Consider the following 19,076-nt stretch of genomic DNA (forward strand, 5'->3'; position numbering starts at 1 on the left):
CCTGCTCTGTGGTCTTCCTGAGTGGTGCCTGGGAAAGAGCCTGCATATGACTTGAGCAGGCATCCCTTGGAGAATCTGTGGATGTGAATTTGGTCATGCAAAGGTTAAGGCAGTGAAAGCACTTTGCATTCCTTGTTACCGGCTCTGTATCATCTTGTCCAGTAGAACTGACCTCAGCAATGGCTGCATAAATGGTGCCTATGTGGCACGAGGCCTAAGAAAGACTGAGGACAAACCTCTTCCTCCATCCCTGGTACCCCAGTCACCACCTCCCCAAACTGTCATTTGCACTAACCATTGTCTCTTTCTCAGCCTTTAAAAATGTAAATTCTCTTGGAAGTGTTCATATATTAGGTACTCAATATTTTCAACATTTTTTAGCTCATTTTTTGCCAGCGTGATGATATAAGCATCATAGGACTGTTAAGTGTTTTGTTCTAGAAAGAACCAAGGGATCTAGGGATGAGGAAACTGTTGAAGAAGAGGGCAGAAGAGGCAGAGGCATGGGCAAGAAACTGTTTCCATCTCACAGTCTGGCATGAACCCGTCTTATTAATAATCATGGTAGCAAGGGTTCTTGACAATGGTGGATCTGCCTCAGATCCATCAATTCTGGCTGTTTAACACTTACTGTTTGAGGATTTTAAACATGGCTAATACCCAGGACTGGTGGGGATAGCGGTTTGTTCCTGCCTGTAACTGAAACGTGGAGTAATGGGGACAGGCTCTCTTCCAGCAAAAGGACCATGGGCACCAAGAAACTTCTTGATCCAGTGACCTCACTTCTAGGAATCTATCCTAAGGAAATAATTAAAGGCACACACAAAGAGTTATCTACCAGGACTCACATAGTGTTTGTTATTTACCCAGGTAAAAAACCAGAAATCCCCTAAATTTCCATCAACAGACAGATGGTCAGGCATAATTTGATGATCCATGTAATGGAATATGATGGCTGGCATTAAAAATCACGTTGTAGAAGAATAGCTAATATTTGATAACCTGTGAAATGCTAATGAGATAGCTGAGCTGAACAATTAGAGGACAAGGCAATTTGTATATGTGAATATGTATATGTGTGAATGTGTGTCTCTGCACTCATATGTATGAATCTGACCTAAAAATATTCATTTATATGTAGGAAAAAAACATTGAAAGGAAATTCTCTAAATGTTAACATCGGGTATCTCTGAATTATAGAATTATGTACAGTTGCAGTTGTTTTATGTGTTATCTTCTGTAATTTCCTTTAAAATAAGTATAAATGTATAGGCATTTATAAGCATATAAATGCTTATAAAATGTATACGCATTTATAAGCATATAAATGCTTATAAAATGTATAGGCACATAGGGATTTTGTAAATGTATATACAGAGTCTGTTAAGACATGGGGGAAATCAGACAATGTGGAAATTAGTAAAACTAGACAGTGCCCAGTCTTAGAGTGAAGTCAGAAAAATGTCAATGGGATTTCTTTTTTCAGAAGGGGAAAAGTCAGGAATAATATAGATCTCATCAGTATTTTCTACCTTATTGAAGTCAAAAGGAGAAAAAATTGGGCTTTCAGCTTTGTGGACTGCCATTTTTATTTTCAGCCTGTGGAAAATGTTTTTGGGCAATCCTGAATCTTCTCTACATGTGATCTGTGAGCTCTCTGGGTCACAGGCCAGGGATTCTATCAAGCAACAGGGCCCCAAGGCCTCCTTGGTGCTTCCCCTGTTTGCAGAGAGGAATGGATTTGGAACACTGAAAATGGTATCTGGATGGTGTTAAGTTTAAACTGGAATGGCCCAAAGTCTCTCTAGGAAATTTCCTGGTGAAACTCATTTTATTTTTGGATTTTTAGAAACATAATTACATAAGAAAGCTCAGAAACGATTACCTATATGCTTAACTACAATTATAAAATACTTTGTGTACACAAAGTGCATAAATGTAAATGTTAAACAGTAATGAAAATCAGCCAGATATGGCCACCACAGAGAAGATAAAATGGACTTTGGATTTTTCCCCATTTCTAATTTTCCTTCTTAGTGCCAAGAAGGTAAATCCTCCACATTGTGCGATGTGGTGCTGCTGTGGGCTGTTTTAAGACCTCATGGGTCATGCTTTCCAAGAAGCAATAGTGCCTCCACTCTCCTGAGCACTGTCCTCTCATCAGAGGGTCAATATTGAGTCTATAAACATTACTGATTTAATGATTTAGAAAACTTGTTTTATTTGAGTTAAAAAGCCAATCTCATGCAAAAAAGCTGTGATTACTAGGTTTTAACCCATTCATTATTAAGTATGTATGTATGTATTTGTTTTTGTGACAGGGTCTTGGTCTGTTGTCTAGGCTGGAGTGCAGTAGCACAACCTCAGCTCATTGAAGGTTTGACCTCTCAGGCTCAAGCAATCAATCCTTCCACCAGCCTTCCCAGTAGCTGGGACTACAGCAGTGCACCACCACACCCGGCTAACTTTTGAATTTTTTTAGACAGGGTTTTGCCATGTTGCCCAGGCTGGTCGTGAACTCCTAGGCTCAGGCAATCCACTCGCCTTGGCCTCCCAAAGTGCTGAGATTACATGTGTGAGCCATTGTGCCTGGCTCATTATTGAGTATTTATTAAGAACTTACTTTGAACTGGGTGCCACTTACAGTACCAAATAAAACAAGATGAAAACATGGCAGCCATTCTTAAGGAGCTCACAGTCTAATGAACCTCAGTGAATCAATATCCACAATCTATCTTTATGTATTCCATTTATATCTCCTTAGTTAATGTAAGAAAACCAAGGGTTTTTGTTTCTTTTTTAAAGCGAGAGGGTCTCCTCCAGGCTGGAGTGGAGTGGCTCCATCATAGCTCACTCCAGCCTTGACCTTCTGGGCTCAAGTGATTCTCCTGCCTCTCAGTCTTCCAAGTAGCTAGGACTACAAGTGTGCACCACTATGCCCAGATAATTTTTTTTTTTTTTGAGATGGAGTCTTGCTCTGTCGCCCAGGCTGGAGTGCAGTGGCGTGATCTCTGCTCACTGCAAGCTCTGCCTCCTGGGTTCATGCCGTTCTCCTGCCTCAGCCTCCTGAGTAGCTGGGACTACAGGCACCCACCACCACATCCGGCTAATATTTTGCATTTTTAGTAGAGACGGGGTTTCACTGTGTTCGCCAGGATGGTCTTGATCTTCTGACCTCGTGATCCACCCGCCTTGGCCTCCCAAAGGATAATTTTTTATTATTTTTATTTTCCATAGAGATGGGGTCTTGGCTATGTTGCCCAGGCTGGTCTTGAACTCATGGCCTCAATCGAACCTCCCCCCTTGCTGGGATTACAGGCTTGAACCACCATGCTCGACCTTGTTTTCTTTTAATCTACATTGCATGACTGAGAAAATGGAAGCTCAGGGTTAAGTAACGTGAGGGAGGTCACCATCTCCGTAACACTCAGCTCTCCTAGACCATCCCAGGGAGCATCAGAAAACATCTGGTTGTTTGGTGCACTCACTATGACATTTTCTAAATGTACCTAGGGAGTTACAGTTACAGATTTATAGTTATGGGAAACAGCGGTGGGAGGATCTCAACTGTAAGCCAGTTTGAGCAGCTAAAAGCATGCTAATTATTAAATCTCTTGGGCAGAGAGATTCTTCCAAATCTCTCTACCTTCATCTGACAAAGTTAAAGCACCTACTTTATAATTCTCTCTCCTGCCCTGCTGACCTCTATTGGCCGTTAAGCCTCTGAGGAGAGTCCTCAGTCACCTGTGTTCTCCATGGGAAGTGGCCCAGTGCTGCCCAGAGATCACGCCCAGCAGATACTCACTGGCCCCAGACAGACTCCTTTTCTGACTTCCCAGAGACATGGTGCTGGTGTTAGACACAACTCAGGGGCCCATGTTTTATTCATCCACAGGAGTCTTACTGTCTATCTCACAGGTGAATGCTTGAATGAGAAAGAAGCAAGCAAAAATATTTTTCTTAAAATTTCTTCCTTTGTTGTGCATTTGTGATCAGAAAGAATTACTGTTATTTCCCCAGGTGAACGTTTCATAGCATCTACAGCATCTCTACCTGGCCTGGGATCCTGTAAGAAAGGCAATGCATCAGCATATAAAATGACATATTCTCAGTGATCAGGAACGAAAATTGTTCCTACAGCTTCTCGTGGAAAGCTGGTTGTCTTTTAACATCATGTGTCCTTTAATGAGGGTGACCATACATGCCGGTGGACTTAGTTGTGGCTGTGCAGTTACTTCCTTTTCAACAAGCTCCTGATTTGAATGATACATTTATGGTGGTCCTTCCATATGGCAGGCAGGCCAGTGTGGTGGAGGACCATCCTGCCCAGTGCAAACCTTTGCTTTGCTTCAGTTGTGGCTGCTGTCCTTGGAGAGCTTCCTCCTTGCCATTCTGATTGTCGTCTCATTCCAACCCCTTGGTCCTGACTTGTGCTGATTGGTCTTCCAATGGACGCCATTAGGATATTTTAAATGTGAACTGCTTGTGATTTTAGGAAATAGAATTTTCTGCCTACAAAAGGGCCAATGAGACTCTGAATGTTTTTTTGTTTTGTTTGTTTGTTTTTTTGAGATGGAGTCTTGCTCTGTCACCCAGGCTGGAGTGCAGTGGTGCGATCTCGGCTCACTGCAACCTCTGCCTCCCAGGTTCAAGCAATTCTCTGCCTCAGCCTCCGGAGTAGCTGGGATTACAGGCGCCCACCACTACGCCTGGCTAAATTTTTGTGTGTGTGTATTTTTAGTAGAGACGGGGTTTCACCACGTTGGCCAGGCTGGTCTTGAACTCTTGACCTTGTGATTCACCCGCCTCAGTCTCCCAAAGTGCTGGGATTACAGGCGTGAGCCACCACGCCCATCCCTCTGAATGTTTTTCTTGATGAGAAGCTCTGCATGAAATAGCAAAGGTGGCCTGAATCTCCTGCTAATGCAAAAGTGAGCCTAAAAGTGTCATCCCATAGTATTTGGTCTCCCATGCGAGTTTCTGCTATGCATTTTCAATTGAGTTGGGGAGGAGAGGTCTTTCTTATGGTGTCTTCTAAAACTTCAGCCTTTTATAATTCAGACAGACTCTTAGGCAAATTTCCTTTTAAGATTTATCACTGAATCTTGGGCACATTCTTGAATCTAGCGCCTGAGTGCTGGGAACACATACGTTATTTCTGTGTTGGTGATTCTGTTTCCTTCCCTGTCTCTTTCAGGTCTCACTCTCCTTTGCCCCAGATGTCCAGCTCCAGGTCTAAAGATTCCTGCTTTACAGAAAACACTCCTTTGCTGAGGAATTCCTTACAGGAGAAAGGGTGAGATATTTTCCCCCTCATGTGAAAGTAAGAGTTTCTGAGCATTGCACTTGGCACGTATGCTGGAGAACTTGAGACACGAATTTTTATTGGACATGTTTAACCTCTGCCAGATCCTTGACAATTTATTGTAGTAGATGTTCATGATTCCGGTGGTTATATTCTGTGGATATTAATTTCCAGATGGCCTTGAGCATAACCCTGCAGCAACTGCACAGCACACACGCACACTCATGCATGCACAAAGCTCTGACGGGCTGTCTTACCAGGCTGGGGTTTCTCAGCTAGGGGTGAGGTTGGCATTGTCTGGAGACACTTTTGGTTGTCACACTGAGGGCTGAGATGCTTCTGGCATCTAAAGGTAGAGGCAAGGGATGCTCCAAACATTCTGCAATGCACAGGACACCCCCACCACAAAGAATTATCCAGCACAAATGTCAGTAGTGACGAAGTTGAGAAACCCTGTATATGTGTTTCACAAGAAAACTCAACTTCCTGCAAACTTGCAGGTCCTTTTTGGGCACAAATCAGGGTGGTTCTGGAATTGCCTGAGGAGAGCTGCCCTGGAGGGTAAGTTACAGATGCTTCCTTCTTGGATGAAGGGCCTTGGGCCAGGCCTGCAGCCTCAATCTTCTTTTCTTTCTGCAGACAAACTGCCAGAAGCCTGAGCTGCCTGCTCCATGTTTCCTGGCTCCTTGCACATCACAAACTTGGTGACATTGTCACTGTCAATCTGAAATAATAAAAAATATCAGAACCCAGTTTAAAATTATTTATTCAAGCACAAAGCTGAGGATAGCCATTTGGGAAACACAGAATCCAAAGGAATGGGATCAGTGCTCCAAAGCTGAAAAGTTAAGGTCTGATTCTTATCCATATAAGCAGAAAACAAAGAAATGTAGAAGGACTACATTTTCCATACATGGCTGGTTTATGAGTTACAACAATTTGATTAGTTACAGCTTCCCCCCACCCCAATTTAAGAGTATATTTGACATTCCATGTTAGACAATGTGATAGTCATGAGGTCTTTGTGTGAGAGAAGAGAGAAGAAAGAAGTTAATCTGTCAATGAAGATCAACAGTGAAGAGGGAAGGGGTCTTCTCTCGTGCCTGGTAGTCTTTTACAACATTTTACAAAACAATGTAGGTAAGGAAAAAGGCAAATCTAGAATCAGAGAAAAGAAGGCCACAGCTGCCTCTTATGTGACTCATCCCATAATCACATTCTTTTAAGACTCAAAATAATTTAAAGTTTCAACAGCTTTGATTTTGAATCACCTATTTGCACATCATGGATTCTCCTTTCCCTGCCCACTGATGGTGTGTACCTGCATTGACAGGCGGGCTGCTGTGTCTCCTTCACTCACCTCTGAGCTTCCGAGGAGCTGCCTCCTCTCTCCCCAGCCCAGTCTGCAGCCAGGGTAGGGAGCAGGGCTTCGCACTTTAGGGGTGCTTGCATGCCATGTGCATTGCTGTCCTCAGCCTCCAAATACTCCTGCTCGCGGGATTTGCATGGTATGCAGGCATCTGGATTTATCATTTTTCAGTGCAGGGATGATTTGTTCACATGAAGCCCTTGACTAGAGGAAACTCCTTCCCTCTCTGGCTCTCCAGGCAGTCAGTCCTACTCCTGTCAAGGGCATTCAAATGTCACTTCCTTTGAGGACCCTTAGTTGTCTCTGCCCCACCCACCAAGAGTCAGTGCTTCTCCTGTGCTCTCAAACACTACATTCGAATATGCCCTTACTTCCAAACTAGCCCTTGTGCTATCTATGGTTATGTCAGCCAGCCTGTCCCCTCTTCGTCGTACATCCTGGCACCTAGTACAGTCCCTGCCACCAGCCCCTCAGTGACTGGATGGGTAAGGAGTGTAAGCTGAGGCACTTCCACTGACCCAGCTGCTTCAAGCTTCTGTACTGGCGGATAACTTCATTCTCCTCCATTGCTCCTAATCAATAACTTTTAAGACAAAAACTTTACACACCTATTCCCTTAATGCTTTCTCTTGAATTACTTGGTAAATTGTGAAGGCCTGTGACATTTTAGAACTTGTAATTCATTGGGAAACCATTAATGTGTAAGCATTTTTTCTGGCATGTGGAGCAGAGACACGCCCTGGGAGGCTGAGCTGGGTCTCATGTCACAAAAACCATTTCAAGGGAGTAGAACATGGGTCAGCTTTGCTTACAAAACGTTTTCCTTTTCTCTTTTTGCATGAAGCTAATTAAGGTATTGGTGGTAGGAATGTCTTTTTCATGCTTTACTTTTATCAGCTTTATTTTGTTGCAGTTTTAATTTGATCAAATGGCTTATTAGGATAATATCCATTGATTTACATATTTTCAGAAGTATTCTTTTAAGGGTGTTGAGAGCAGGAATGTATGGTACAAAGGTCAGAGCATGCCTTGTATCTGAACTGACAACTAGTAGCCACTCTTCACAGATGGTTATTTACATTTAAATTAATTAAAATTAAAAATTCACTTCTTCAGTTGCACTAGCCACACTTCAAGTGACAAATAGCACATGTGGCTGCCATATTGGACAGGGATGCGAACATTTCTATCACCACAGAACGTTCTATTGCACAGCACTGCTCTAGAAGGCAATGACATTAACTTGCTTTCCTCTGTCTTCTTATAAGAAAAGGTTTTTTATTTTTGTTCCAATTTTGTTACAGTTGTGTTTTTTTCAGCAGTTGGTGTGATATTATTTCTCACACACCTGAGCATTTTCCAGTCACAAAATTGATAGGATTATCAACTATTTTCAAAGTCATGTGTTATCTTGTTACACATTGGTTATACACAGCCTAATTGGCATCTCTGGGCTTCTCCTTCTGAATAAACATTTTTTCCTTGTGAACCACTTCTAAAGCAGTCATAAGTGTTTAGGAGAATCACAATGCCCCATTGAGTTAGCTCCATTCTAGTGTATCACAGATCACATCTGTTAACGTCAGTATTGTGATCCCATCAGTATTCTATATGATACATGAAAATTCTGGCTTTTGGTACAACCTTTTAAGAGTCAAGTGCATCTAAACTGAAGGAACTGATCAGAAGGTCAGGGATTCAACCAAAAGTAAATGGATGCTTTGTACAGTGGCTCATGACTATAATCCCAGCCCTTTGGGAGGCCAAGGCAGTCAGATCACTTGAGGTCAGGAGTTCGAGACTAGCCTGGCCAACATGATGAAACCCCAGCTCTACTAAAAATACAAAAATTAGTTGGGCGTGGTGGTGCGTGCCTGTAAGCCCAGCTATTGGGGAGGCTGAGGCAGGAGAATCGCTTGAACCTGGGAGGCAGAGGTTGCAGTGAGCTGAAATTGCGCCACTGCACTCTAGCCTGGGTGACAGAGCAAGACTCTGTCTCAAAAAACAAAACAAAACAACAACAACAAAAATCCCAAAAGTAAATGGATGTGTTTTCAAGTAATTCTGAGAAAAGTTTATGATTCCCCTTGAGTCATCTAGATATAGGCCCCATTTTTGGCCTGTATAGTCAGGTACGAATATTCCCTCTTCCTGCTCATGCTTCTGTGGATGTTGTGTGGGAAGCCAGGTAGGCCACCTTCCCTACAGCTCCACTGCAGAAAGAGATCCACACAGAGGAGGAAAAACTGACACCACTCACCCTGGACAAGTCTCGCAGATCTAGGTATTGACTACTGGAGCGCGTGCAGTGAAAAAGCAAACACTGAAATCAGCGGGAACTGGTCTGAGCCAGAAACAGCTTTCTTGGAAAGTCCCAAACTCAGAAAAAGCTGGTTTCTTGAAGGCCCACAATTCATTCTAAAGACTTTAGTGACTCCAGAAAATTTCCTTTGACCTAAGTGTTCCGTGAGGTCACAAAAAAAACCATTCCCACCAGTATGAGAGCGCACCACTGTCTGTGGTCCTTTGAAAGGCCAGGGTTGATTCGGTGCCATTTCACACAGTCAGAACTCAGAGGAAAGCTTGCTTTGCAGCCATTACTATTTCAGGAGAGATAACCACACCTCTCTTGCTTTCCAGGTCACGGTGCATACCTGTTTACCATTCAGAGTTCATCACTGCTGAAGAGTCTTGGGAAGACAGCTCTGCTGACTGGGAGCGAAGATACCTGCTAAGCAGGGAGGTGTCTGGTCTGTCTGCATCTGCCTCCTCCGAGAAGGGAGACCTTCTGGACAGCCCGCACATCCGACTCCGTCTTTCCAAGCTGAGGTAGGCGGACTTGGGGTGCCCACCCTGGCAGCAGCGGCGGCCGCACATCGCGTCCTGCGTGCCCCCTCCATCTTTCAAACCAGCAGCGTGAAGAAGAGGATGAGTTTTGTCTCATCTGGCCAGGCTGCACTTTTCCTCCAAGGTGATTTATTTTTACCTGAGCCTAGGGAGACATTTAAGACGGCCTGCAAATCATGCAGCGCCGGAGAGAACAAACCTAAATGATTGACACAGTACACTCCTCTCCTTCCTGCTTGTGTGGCTGGGGTCTTCATGGCCATTAGGTTTGCAAATAGGATCTGTTTGCTTCAGGCGTCCCCGTGGCGTTTTGGAATTTGATACACCTTTGTAGTTATTGACTAAGGAGTGGGTCTGGCCCAGCGCACAGCCTGAGGGGTGCGGTTCCCTCCTGTGCTGTGGGCTCCAGAAACCTTGTTAAGACTGGAAACATTTTAGAACTTACAATCCGTTGGAAAACCATTAATGTGTAAGCATTTGTCCGGGGCACACGGAGCACAGAGCCATGCTTGGGGAAGCAAAGTTGCATAGAGAAAGCGGATGGTGCACATGCCTACGGGCGCAGTGGGTGGGGAGGAGATGCGCATGCGTAGGGGGACGGCGGGCGTGGGAGTGGGAATACGCATGCGTGTGTAGGCCTAGGGCGCGCATGCGTGGGAGGCCGAGGGTGCGCGCGGGCAGTAGCGCTCTCACCTTACTGGCCTGTTTATCTAATAGGTTTCTTCCCATGCGCCCGTTCATTTGAAAGGGTTCTTTTGAGAGGCACATGTTTGAAAGCATCATTTCCAGGACAGAACAAGGTTTGGGAGCCGGGACCAGTGGGCTTCCATTCTGGATCCGACCTGAAGTCGCTGAGCGCCCATTGCAGGGCCTTGCCTGGCCACGGGACTGTACCCTGTCGCGCGATGCCCTCCTGGCTCTGTGGCCTCTCACGGGTCTACACTAAGATAATATGTGTGAAAGCCCTAGAGAAGTGAGAAAACACTACTCAGTCATCAAATATTAGTGTCACCGTGTCTCCGTGTGTGGGGACCAGTTTTTTCTGAAGATGCTTACGGTTGGTTGGAAGTGTACCCACCTGCACGCTCCAAGTGCACCTCCCGGGGTGCGAAGAGGCCCGCCTCAGACTCCCTGTGGTGCGCAGAGATCCGCTAACCTATACATCTTTCCAACAATCCTGGGAGGTACACGGAGGGTACCTCAAGGAGGGTAAGGCTTTTGCCCAAGGCCACACTGAGCCAAGCCAAGGGGCAGGGATTCAACCCTAGATCCCCCACATCGCTGCTTGAGATGGAGCTGTCTCTTCCCACTGTGACTCTCAACTGCCTGTAGCTTCTTCCTGATGAGAAGAAGGGGTCTCAGTCCCCCTCATGGGTGCAATAAACATTTGGCCAGTGAATCCGCTATGAGATTATGAGTTGAGTGAAATTGTGTGAGTGGGGTTCTGGCACCATGGGTCAACAAGATGGCAAACGCTGACACTGTTCATGCCTTTTCCCAGCTGGATGGGTAACCATTCCTGAGGATGCCGTGTCCTCAGCTGTCCCACAACATGGAAAAATAGAATCAAGTACATTTGAGACTTTTGCATTCAGTACTTGTTTTATCTTCTATGATTCATGGAATATTTGCCTTTGAGCTTGCCACTGAACTAAAAGACGTTAGCGCCATTCTTTATAACATGTCTAAAAAGTACCATGCGTGATCAGTGAAGAATCTTGTAAAAAACCTTTTATTTTGGGTTGTCAGCTCTGCTGCAGATGTCAGTTACGTAGAAAGAAATTTGTATTTAGAATAGCTCAATTAATGCTTCATGCTTTAAAAAGAAATGTCATTTTGATTCCTATTTAAGTAGGAGCTGTTGAATCATAATTGGGAAGCGTGAACTGATTATTCATCAAATTCATTAAATCTAAGAGAATGCAAAACAAGATTTTACCATTTTCAAAGGATCAGAAAGAAGGTTTTCAAAGACAGATGAAACTTAACTAAGTGAGGAGAGTATTGAAAAGATGTTCCAACATAGAGTTTCTTATTTCATTCTACACACATACATCAAGCATGGGCTATGTACCAGCATCCTTCCATGTGTGGGGACAAAGCAAAAACGCTCTAGTGCCTGCCCTCACGGAGCAGCCGGTGGGAGAGCACAACCTGGACTGGGTGGTGATGGTGCCATTGGGCGATGGGGTCTGGCTGCTGAGTGAGCAGAGATGGGCATGACAGGAAGACTGCAGTCAGGGAGCATCCTGGCAGGCAAAGGCCCTGTGGTCCGGTCTGGGAGCAGCAAGGATGTTGGTGGGACGGAAGGGCAGCAGAGTGCAGGCCAGGCCCAGGTTCACATAGGGCCTGGGGGTCATGGTTAAGAAATGGGTAATGGTAAGGGGGCCAGAATGGCTTTGGAAGTCCTTGGTAGGGGCTGAGTGTGTGGCTTGATGGTTAATTAAGTTATTGCCTAGGGAATTCTTAAGAGACTGCTGGTACAACCAGTAACGGCATAGCAATTTCTTTCTTATTTGTTTTTGTATTTGATGATCAAATCTGTATTCCTACCTTTCAGAAAACTTAGGGGAAAATAATTGATAAATATGAATCAGAGAGACAAGATAAGGCATTCAGTTTACTTTTTTTCCAGGAAACGGGAGCCTTTAAACAGCTATCAAAAAGTCTCAAATCTTGAACTTTAGTTTCCCCAACAACAGGCTATGTGCAAACACTTTGGTTAACTTTGTTCTCCTCTGGAACCTCCACCATGCCTCTTTGAATGGGGCTGTAGGTTTACTGGTCACTGATATGAGGGTGTTCTCCCTCATATCACGTTATGGAAAGAATTCAAAACACATGCTTTGAGATGGAAGTTACTCAAGGCTGCAGAAAAGTGTCTGAGTCTGGGCAACAGGACTGCTGCCCTTGCCAGTAAGACCCTACCTTTTCTCTTGCAGGCGCTGTGTGCACTGGCTGAAAGTCACGGGCCTGTTTGTCTTTGTGGTGCTGTGTTCTGTGAGTATCGTAGCTGCCCCAGCACGACTGTTGGGTCAGTGGAAGCCCTGTATGCCTTTGGCTGTATAGCAGGGGGAACCTGAGGTGTGGGGCTCAGTGCCTGGCCCTCTTCACCTGATTCTCTGACTGTCTTTGGAGGAGATGCTGAGGGTTGTGGGGCAGCAGGCTAAGGGGGTCGAGGGCCACAGCTGTGCTCCTCTGCTGTGGTCCCAGTCACACGGCAGAAGCCGGGCAGCATGGTGTTGCCATATGGAAGGCCGGGTAGCTGGCTGTGGGGCTCCCTTCCCCTCGAGTGGCTTACCACTTCCCTGTTCAGCCCTGGACAGTAGCACTCTTCATGTGTGTTGGGACACATCTGGAGATCGTGGATAGCCCAGAGTGTCTCAGCGCCCCTTTGAGATTGTGCCCTGGGCCTCTGCCCAGCGGTGAGTGTTGAAGCTCTGAGGTTTGCCCCCTCTGGGGAGGTGTCTCTGATTTTATTTGCCCAGACATCTCCATCCTTTCAAATACATGAACATTCACAACAGACTCATTCTGGAGCCAAACCAACGTGAGATGCCCTTGTAGGGAACAGGGTGTGGGAACAAGGGGAGGCGAGGGCTGCTCTGGTGAGCCCATGGCAGTGGGTGGTGCTATTCTTCATTGGAGGGGTCCCAGCAGATGGACCCATCAGCGGAAAGGCACAGGAGCAGGGAGCCAGAGCTGCAGAGACACCTCTGTGCCCTCCGAGGCGACAGTCACAGGTCCCACTGCCAGCCTTGGTGTGCTTTGTGGCCTGATGTAGCCTGAGCCAGGGTCACATAGCGGCACTCAAAATACATTTGCCCAATGAGTGGGTGTGTGGTCTTCTGTCTGGTTGTGTGTCTGTCTGTGTGCAGGTGGGTGTATGGTCTCCTGTCTGTGGCTGTGTGTCTTCGTGTCTGCACATGGGTGTGTGGTCCCCTGTGCCTGCTCTATGTCTGTGTGTGTGCACCAGTGTGAGCTGTGTAGGTTGTGTGTGGTCCCCTGTGCCTGCTCTATGTCTGTGTGTGCACCTGTGTGAGCTGTGTAGGTTGTGGTCAGTGACCATGATAGGTTGTGCGTGTGCTTTGCGGAGTTGTTTTGGGTGGGTGCCACTTTTGAGTGTTGCTCTAAGATGGTGTGCATGGGCAGTTGTTGGGAGACCACAGTGGGTGGTAGGTGCTGCTGTGATGGGGGTGTGACTGTGGTTGTGGGCAAGGGTGGGTCTGAGCTGTGTTCCATGATGTGCACCACCTTGGGGGGTGTGCTCTCCCATGCAGCCTGCCCTGGTGACAGGGTCCCCTGTGCGTGAGATGTGTGGCTGTTGCTGGCTGTTTCGTGACCTGCACGCGTGGCATGTGTGATGTGGCTCTGTGTGCGTGCAGGAATGTCTGTGGCCCTGGGTCCGCTCTCAGCTGCGACATGAGGACAGCAGGGTGGTGTACGAAGTCAGTGCTGATTGCATTGAGCTGAGTACAGTCAACTTCTTAATAACCAACCCATGAGGGAGGAGATCTGTGACCCAGAGAAAGGAAACCTATGCTAGAAATGGAAAACCAATTACACTGAGCTTTGAAAGCATCACGATTTGATATTTTTGGCTACCAATTTGCTTCCCCACTTCCTACTCACATGAATGTGTGTTTCTGAAGCCCCGCTGCTCAGCAGGGCCTGGCAGGTGCTCTGGGATTTCAAAGGAACCGGGGAGGGTGGGCCAGGTCTCCCCTGGTCCCCAAGAGCTGACCTGAGCTCTGTGTCCAGTCTTCAGCCTTCTTCTGTGAGATGGAGTTTAGGTGATTTGTGGAGATATCCAAAATAGAATTTGAGGAATGATTTGAACTTCTATAATCTCATGTTATCATCAGTTTAATTTACTTTTTGATGTTGTATAAGGTGCTTTGCAAATTTCACAAACACCTGCTACCACAAACACATGCTCTAAGCATCACAGGGGTCATATTCCTTTATTGTCCCTTGTGAGAAAACCACATTTATCCTTCTTTGATGATTTAATTTTATGGCCAGGCATTTAATCCTTAAATTTGGCAGATATCAATAATCAGGGCCCATTGTAGCTGAACACTGTAATGAATCAGAATATTATAATATTTAAGACAAAGCTATTCAGAGTAAGCTGGCTCGTACTGGATACACACAGTAGCCCCATCATCACATCCGTTTTCAACATGATTTATACCTTACTGCTCTCATGCCACACCTCTGTCATTCAACGTTTCTGATTGTTACAGATTTTGTTCAGCCTATATCCGGATCAAGGAAAGCTCTGGCAGCTGTTGGCCTTGTCACCGCTGGAGAACTACTGTATCCAAAATCCACTCTGAGATGGCCAGCCGCCTGGCTGAGATCTGAAACGCAAGGAGACACTCGCAGACGGTTGTGACCGCTGCTGAAGGCCACGGCACAGGCCATTACCATTCTCACCCACTCTAATTTTGTTTCTCCAGGATGTTTGTTGAGAGATGGAGTCTCAGGACAGAGGGGTGGGGAGCTCCAGGGAGACAGTGGCGGGGTTGGTGGTGGAGCTCTCTGAGTGAGGAAGGGGGACAGCAGGGCACATTCCAGCCAGGACCTGGCTTTCCCTAGGTCCCGGATACTCCTTTCCTCCCCCATCTCTTTTGCATTCAGCATGACCCATCTTCCAGTCCCTGCCGTCCTGGCTGTGTCACCTTGCTCTGATGACTGCTGTGGCACCTCCTACTGTGCTTGCTCTGGCCTTCTTGCATGCCTCAGAATTTTTAGTTAGAAGTCATACACATCCTGTAGGATAGTAGATACAGAGGCCAGTGGTGTTCAAGCTTGGAGATGAGCATGCCTTGACTTCTGCAGGCATTAGTTGGAGGGTTCATGTAAATCTAACGAGAATCTGGCTGTGTTGAGATTTGCGGTTGCTGTGGCAACCTGCGGTGCACTAGACACTCAGAATTACCGGGCGCCCTGCCAGCTGTCTGCCAGACCTTGCTCTATGCCCACCCTCCCACTGGGGTAAGAGCTACTTTTTCCCCTCCTAATTTCTCTTAGCTGCAGGAATTCCCACTGCGCCCTCTGGCTGCCAGCTTAGATGCACTTCCCAAGCAAATGAAGGCCTTTGCTCCTTAGGGGAGATAGAGGCAGCGGGAGAGGGTGAAGCTTGGCATCACTGGGGGATACCTTCCCGGGATCTTCCCCAGGCTTCCTGTCTCCCTGGGGAGCGTCTGCTGGGGTTCCTGGAGGAAAAGCCTGCAAGAAGATGTGAACACCTCCGTCTGTGGCTCTCAGAGGCTCCCACGCTCATGCGAGCCCACGCTTGACCTTGAGCAATGTCTACATTTTCTGGCTGAATCCTGCCTGATTCCGAAGTGTGGGGCTGGCACCTGTCCCAGGGAAGCCGCCTCTCCCTACAGTCACCTGTTTCGCTCTAGGTTTCAGGCGAGTTGTTTCTGCTGCAGCCTCATTCTGGGATCAGGAGTGGGCGGTTGACTGATGTCTGCCCAGCCTTTTCTGGGTGAAAGGGTGGGAGGGCTGTTTCCCAGCTCTGCAGCCGGGGTCCAGAGCCTCTTTTGGAATGGACATGATCATTAAGGTGTCTGTGCATGAAGGCCCCTGAAGCCCCCGGTGCTGCTAGGGCGGCGGGCATCCGTGGAGCGTCCTGGAGAGGTGGGACCCTCCGATGGAGTGCTCTGATCAGGCCAAATATTTTTTGATGATGATTATTTAAAAAGGAATTAATTCAGTTAGCTAAATGGCAAGGTGTTTTTTTCTTTAGTCTACTTGATAGCCTCAGTGAACTGAAATTTTAGGAAACTGGCCTGCTTTGCTTGCAGTTGCTGTAATCTGTTGCATAGTCTTGGTTTTTGTAGTCCTTCCAGCAGTCTCACTACATCTTCCCAGGACACCCTCTCCTTAGCCGGCTACCTGTCCAGCAGGGCACCAGTAGCCTTCCAGAAAGGCCTGGCACTTGAGGCTTTCTGATGAGCCGGGGGCGCACTGGTCACGGTTTGTGCTTCCCTCTGCTCAGTGGACGGAGGCACCCACAGTTTTAGAAGCACTCCACTTCCACTGGGGTCAGGGCGGTGCTGATGTCAGCTGAGCACGTGTGCACGTGTTTGTATTTTCTTCATCACTTTAAAACCGTGCCTGAGCTGTAGTTAAAGTATCTCCATGTGAGAGAAACGAAGAGCTGTGTGATGTTGACAGACTTTGTTTCTCATTCTTGTGCCTCGACCTCTGCATTACTTCCCCAGGATAAAGAAAGCCAAGACTTGCCCTGTGTTCCTGGCCCCCCTCATGAAGTTCCCAGGACACGCCACCCTCCTGGGCAGGACTTCCCCACAGTGGGAAGGGGAGATAGAGCAACCGGCTGCCAGGCTGACCCAGGAACCTGAAGGGGGAGGCTGGATCCTGTCCAGAAACCGTCCTCAGTGGGACTCAGGCAGGAGGCGGAGATTTCGGGGAACACTGGCACCAAACATGATCAGTCAGTAGAGATCCCAGGCGAGCACAGCAGCTTAGGGCACTAAGATGAGATGATAGCCTCCGCCCTCTGTTCATCCCACCCAGGCCCCAGCGTGCCCCCTTTATTCTAAGGCATTTTGCTGAGCTCCTTCTCGAGCAGCCTGAGTGCACCAGGCCCCACGCAGGACCCCACAGCCTGAGTCCCTCCCAGCAGGGGGCAGGCTGGCCTGCCTTTCTTGGCAGGGGGTGGGGATGGGTGGGGGCGGGGAGCTGTCTCGCCTGCTCCCTGTGTGGCCTTAGAATTTGGATGAAGAGGGAGAGAGAGCCTGGGAGAGATGAAGGCCGCAGCGGGGAAGAAGGGTGCTGCATCCTCCAGCGCGATGATCACCGGCCACGACGAGGGTGATTTGAGCCTCCAGCGGGCTCCTTGGAAAAGGGCAGTGTTCCCAGGGATTAACCACAGTTTCCGGCAACTCACGGACCCTCTTGAAAGACCCTGAGCTTTGTGAAAGCTGCAGGCCTGAGGCCTGCCTGGGGAGGAGGGGAAGCCAGCTGGACCCCGCCTCCCACAAGGTGATTCCCAGAGAAAGGGCATGCAGTGTAGGTGTGAGGTAGGAGGGGCCTTGGGCTGGTTGGAAAGGCCCACAGCAATGTCCTCAGGGCTGTCCTCTGAGCAAGGAGCTCCGAGGCCTCCTCCCGGCCCTCTGGCTTGCCCTGTGGAGGAGCCTGGGTGAAGGACACCGGGGGTGTCTGCTGTGAGGGGAGAAGCTTCTGGAGAAAGCACCACTCTCCTTTAGCCGGTGAATAGCAAAGCCACCTTTCTTTTGGAACCTCAGTGTCTCCCGCAGCAGCCAGGCGGTGTCGGTTCAGTAGATGCAGGGTCTATTTCAGAAGCCTGTAATTGTAGCACCTGAAGTTCTTTGTCCCTGCATTGTTATCTGAGGGAGGCCTGTCAGAGGCTCCCAGCAAACTTCTACAAGCAGGTCAGTTAAGGGCGCCCTCCTTGTCTCCCGCTCTCCCTTCTCTTCCTCCCTCCCTTCCTACTCTTCTTTGCTGCCTCCTTTCCTTTCTCCTCTCCCTTTCTCTCTCTCTCCCTTCTCCCCATTCTCCCTATTTTCTCCCTCCCTCTTTCCCCATCCCTTTCATTCTCTCCTTTTTCCCATGTGATGTATTTTTGTATCACACCCAGTGCTGCATCCTGGGCTCTCAGAGGACGTGGAGGAGACTGTGATTCAGAGGGGAGGAGAAAACAGTTTCCCCGCCCTCCTAGCTTCTCCAACCAGGGCCCTGCAGATTAGATATGAAGGACAGGTTAACAAGACAAAGGCATACTCATGTATTTCATATAAGCGTTGCCTGACAAGAAACAGCTGAGCTTGGTGTTTTGATGCTAGGTTTGATGAAGAGTAGAGTCATGAAAGGTGTGATAGGACGAGAGCACATGAGCAAGCGCAGGAAACGAGCCGGGAGGGGCCCTGGCGAGGCTTGTCCATTCAGGTCCCTCTTGGCCTCCCTCCATCTTTGGAGCTAAGGATGCACCCTTTCCCTGGTGTGGGGGGCATCTCTCACATGAGGGTCACGACGATCTGCTTCAGGGGAGTTAGGTCTTGAATGAGGGCTGAGATATGGGTAATGAGAAAGGCAGGAAGATTGTGTTGATGGCCAAGGGCGTGGGGCACCTGGGGAAACGCATTTCTTCACGCACTGTCAGAGGAGGGTGTGCGTCTGGTGGGCGGCAGGGACATGGGGTTCCTCCTGCCTGCCTTGTGGTTCTCCTTGACACTCTCCGAGCCGTGAACCTCAGCAGCCACGTGGACTCCACGCTGCTGCAGGTGGACCTGGCAGGGGCCCTAGTGGCCAGCGGGCCGAGTCATCCTGGGAGGGAAGAGCACATCGTGGTGGAGCTGACCCAGGCTGACACTTTGGGCTCCAGGTGGCGGCGGCCACAGCAGGTTATGCTGATAATTTATTTGAAAGGAATTGTGAAATCTCATTTCATCTCATAATAAATTGTGTTTCCTCTTGAATGGATTTGATGGGGAGCCACAGGTGAGGACACCATTCTTAGTCAATTCATTGGCTCTTCTTATCTTTTGCTTTGTC

General features: G+C 47.8%; 1 protein-coding gene across 1 annotated transcript in view; it reads left to right on the forward strand.

The window, feature by feature from the left end:
- Positions 1-19,076, forward strand: part of OCA2 (OCA2 melanosomal transmembrane protein) — a 347,971-nt gene that overhangs the window by 60,429 nt on the left and 268,466 nt on the right. Inside the window, exons 3-7 of the mRNA XM_054452341.2 lie at positions 5,198-5,296; positions 9,315-9,503; positions 12,464-12,521; positions 14,771-14,843; positions 18,765-18,925. Of these exons, the coding sequence (XP_054308316.1) occupies positions 5,198-5,296; positions 9,315-9,503; positions 12,464-12,521; positions 14,771-14,843; positions 18,765-18,925 (580 nt within the window). The remainder of the gene's footprint in view (positions 1-5,197; positions 5,297-9,314; positions 9,504-12,463; positions 12,522-14,770; positions 14,844-18,764; positions 18,926-19,076) is intronic.

This window comes from Pongo pygmaeus, chromosome 16 (genome assembly GCF_028885625.2).
Source record: "Pongo pygmaeus isolate AG05252 chromosome 16, NHGRI_mPonPyg2-v2.0_pri, whole genome shotgun sequence".
In the NCBI taxonomy this organism is placed as follows: domain Eukaryota; kingdom Metazoa; phylum Chordata; class Mammalia; order Primates; family Hominidae; genus Pongo; species Pongo pygmaeus.